The sequence below is a fragment of the Octopus bimaculoides genome, chromosome 25, assembly GCF_001194135.2.
Source record: "Octopus bimaculoides isolate UCB-OBI-ISO-001 chromosome 25, ASM119413v2, whole genome shotgun sequence".
Classification (NCBI taxonomy): domain Eukaryota; kingdom Metazoa; phylum Mollusca; class Cephalopoda; order Octopoda; family Octopodidae; genus Octopus; species Octopus bimaculoides.
In genome coordinates, this window is record NC_069005.1 from 31,729,485 (window position 1) to 31,732,416 (window position 2,932).

At 35.7% G+C, this 2,932-nt stretch overlaps 1 protein-coding gene across 1 annotated transcript in view; it reads left to right on the forward strand.

Annotated features, from left to right (window-relative positions):
- Nucleotides 1–249: 249 nt before the first annotated feature.
- Nucleotides 250–2,932, forward strand: part of LOC106876767 (SUZ domain-containing protein 1) — a 12,622-nt gene continuing 9,939 nt past the window's right edge. The window contains exon 1 of the mRNA XM_014925456.2: nucleotides 250–581. Coding sequence (XP_014780942.1) covers nucleotides 528–581 — 54 coding nt within the window. The 5' untranslated portion in view covers nucleotides 250–527. The remainder of the gene's footprint in view (nucleotides 582–2,932) is intronic.

Sequence of the window (2,932 nt, forward strand, 5' to 3'; positions counted from 1 at the left end):
ATATATATATTCATATATACATATATTATTCATATATATGTATTCATATATACATATAAAGTAACACACAACTAAGTTAAAAAAAAAGACACACTACAACCGCTACCTTTCGGGGCAGGGAACCACACACACACGCACATATATATATATTTTTTTTTAAGAAAAAAGGCAAGGTCCCGGCAGGTGCTATTTTAATTATCAGGGGGAGGTAAATCCGTCGAGCTCAGGTTATCTTTCCTTTGTTTTAGAGAGGTTCTTAAAAGAAGAACCACAACTACTTCACGTTTTTGTCACATACACACACGGAGCGAACCACATTCAAAGACGGGGGTTGTTGTTGTCTCATATTATTATTATTATTAGCATCATTATTACATTACTATACGACGACGACGACTCCCTCCTGTGCTGTTCTGCTGCTCTTGTTTTTTTTTTTTTTTTCATTTGTTTGTTTGCAAACCAAAGAAGATAGCAAATGTTTCTAGTATTCGAAACATCCAGTTGACTCCAGTTTACATTTTCAAACTATGGCTGACGACGGTGAAGTACTGGATAGTTGGGAGGAACTGGATGATAAAGCAGTAAGTACCAAAAAAAAAAAGATAAAAACAAAAAAAAGAATCCCGTCCCCTTTCGATTGTTGCCATTTGCACGGGCACAAAGTGAGGGATCCATGATACACTCTGATGATCCCCGACTTTGTGTCCTCCATGCTCTACACTTTGATATATGCCGAATATAGTGGTGGTGGTGGTGGTGGCGGCGGTGATGTTTCTATTACTATTTGTTATTGATGATGATGATGTTGATGATTGTGGTGGTGGATGCAGCGGTGATGTTATTACAACTAGTGTTTGTTTGTTGATGGTGATGGCGGTAGTGGCTGTCCAGTTGTCTTGAAGGAAAAACCCTTCATTATTATCACCATTAATGTTATTATTATTAATAATACTGTTTCTGCTTTGTGAACCCTTATTATATCCAGACCAATTCTTCTTCCTCTTCTTTTGTTATTTTTTGTTCTGTTCTGTCTTTGCTTTGACCACATTCTTCTTGCACGTGTCACACTTAGCGGCTGGGCAACTGCCCCAACCATTTACCAATTGTTATTTATACAACACACAGACAGACCCCCACAAAACAATATAACATACACACACATATATATATATGTACATATGTATATTGCGATATATATATAACTACATGTGTATGTTTATATAGGTGTATATACAAGGGAGGGCCCTAGTATTCAGAGATTCTGTGGAATTTTCCGGTGCCTCATAGATGTGAGGATATATACACATATATATACGCACATACACATAACGTAATAAACGATTGTACATGCACATCTTGTATAGATTTAATTTAATCTTCGGTCAGCTGCCTTCAACTGAAATGTCAGTGAACTGTAGACCTAACTTTATATATTTCTACCTGGATTAATACAACTACTACTTCTACTAATAATGAGAAATTTACCTTCGACAATCACCTTTTTTTCCCATCAGATGTTAACAGCTCATCACCTTCGTTTTCCCCCCTTAATTCTGTAAAAATATCCACGATATATATTGTTTCTTAACTTCCTACGTTGATCCTTTTTGTCTTAAAACTCTAAATATGGAAATATTCGGTCCGGCCCGTGGGATTTAAATTCTGGTTTCTTTCTCTCCTACTTCTGTCTCTGATGTTCCATCTTTCGGTAAATGGTAACTGTTTAGAATAATCCCTTTTCATTTCATAACCACCTAAAAAAGGGGAGCTTAAAGACTAAACAAGATGTTTAGAGATGTAATCGGTTTAGATATTCCTTATCTTAAATATTTTTCTACCTTGTTGGCGTTGTTAACAACTTTAAGAATTTCCTTACTTCAACAAACCTTTCCTCCCCCGATATTTTCACACCCCAGTCGGTCTATTGGACATGTTCTCCTTTCCTGATGAATGAATTAATCTTTCGAAGGGGTTTCCCTTTTCCTTGTTCTCCCTTTTCTTTCATGAATATAAAAAACATATCATTATTTAATATTAAAAATAACATTTCATTCCCAAGACTCGTTTTACTCGGAATATCAAAAAATTACTCACACACACACACATACACACATACAGAAAGAGTGTTGAACTATTAAGAGAAAATTACATGTATAATTCCTACTAGATGATAATTCAGACATTTTTATTGTATGTTTAAACTTCATGGGAGATTTTAGACCCCTAAAAAATGCAAATATTGTTTTGTGGGGGCTATTTAATGTATTTTATTGCGATAGTTTGTCACGCACTTGACTTAACCAATTATGGCGAAAAGTACTAAAGTAAGCTTGTCGTGAAACATAGCCACTTCCGATGGCGTGATGAGTGGAATTTTCTTCGATGTCGATGTTGTTTTTAACTATGGAAATACAGCTTCCAGTTAGATTTCTATATCTTTCTGCCATCCAACTACTGCTAGAGCTTCTACCTCCTCCACATCACTCTTAAATTCGACAAGACATTCGATCGGCCTTACATGATGATGGCATGTAGTCGCCATGCTGTTTTCCTTTCTCAAACACCACATGTCATTCTTTGACTCCCGGTGAGTCAAGTCTCCGCAACAAAATCCTTGTTTCCAGCCGAAATTCGTGTCAATTTGACATATCACTTCCACACTTTAACGATTACTGGTTTAATTATTATTTAAACTAACCTTAACGTTGTTTCTGACAGTCGGGAGTTTCCCAAATGTTTTCGCGTCAATGACTTCTCCCTAGAAATAGTTGGAACACTTTGTCTGACAGTCCCAAGTAAACATTTTTTAAGAAATATACATCGGCCCGCCTTACGTTTTAATTATTTAAGTAAATAAATATCATAAACAGTTGTTATTCGTAGTAAAGTCTCTGTTTTTCAGTTTTAGTTTGCTATAAACACAGTTTTTGAT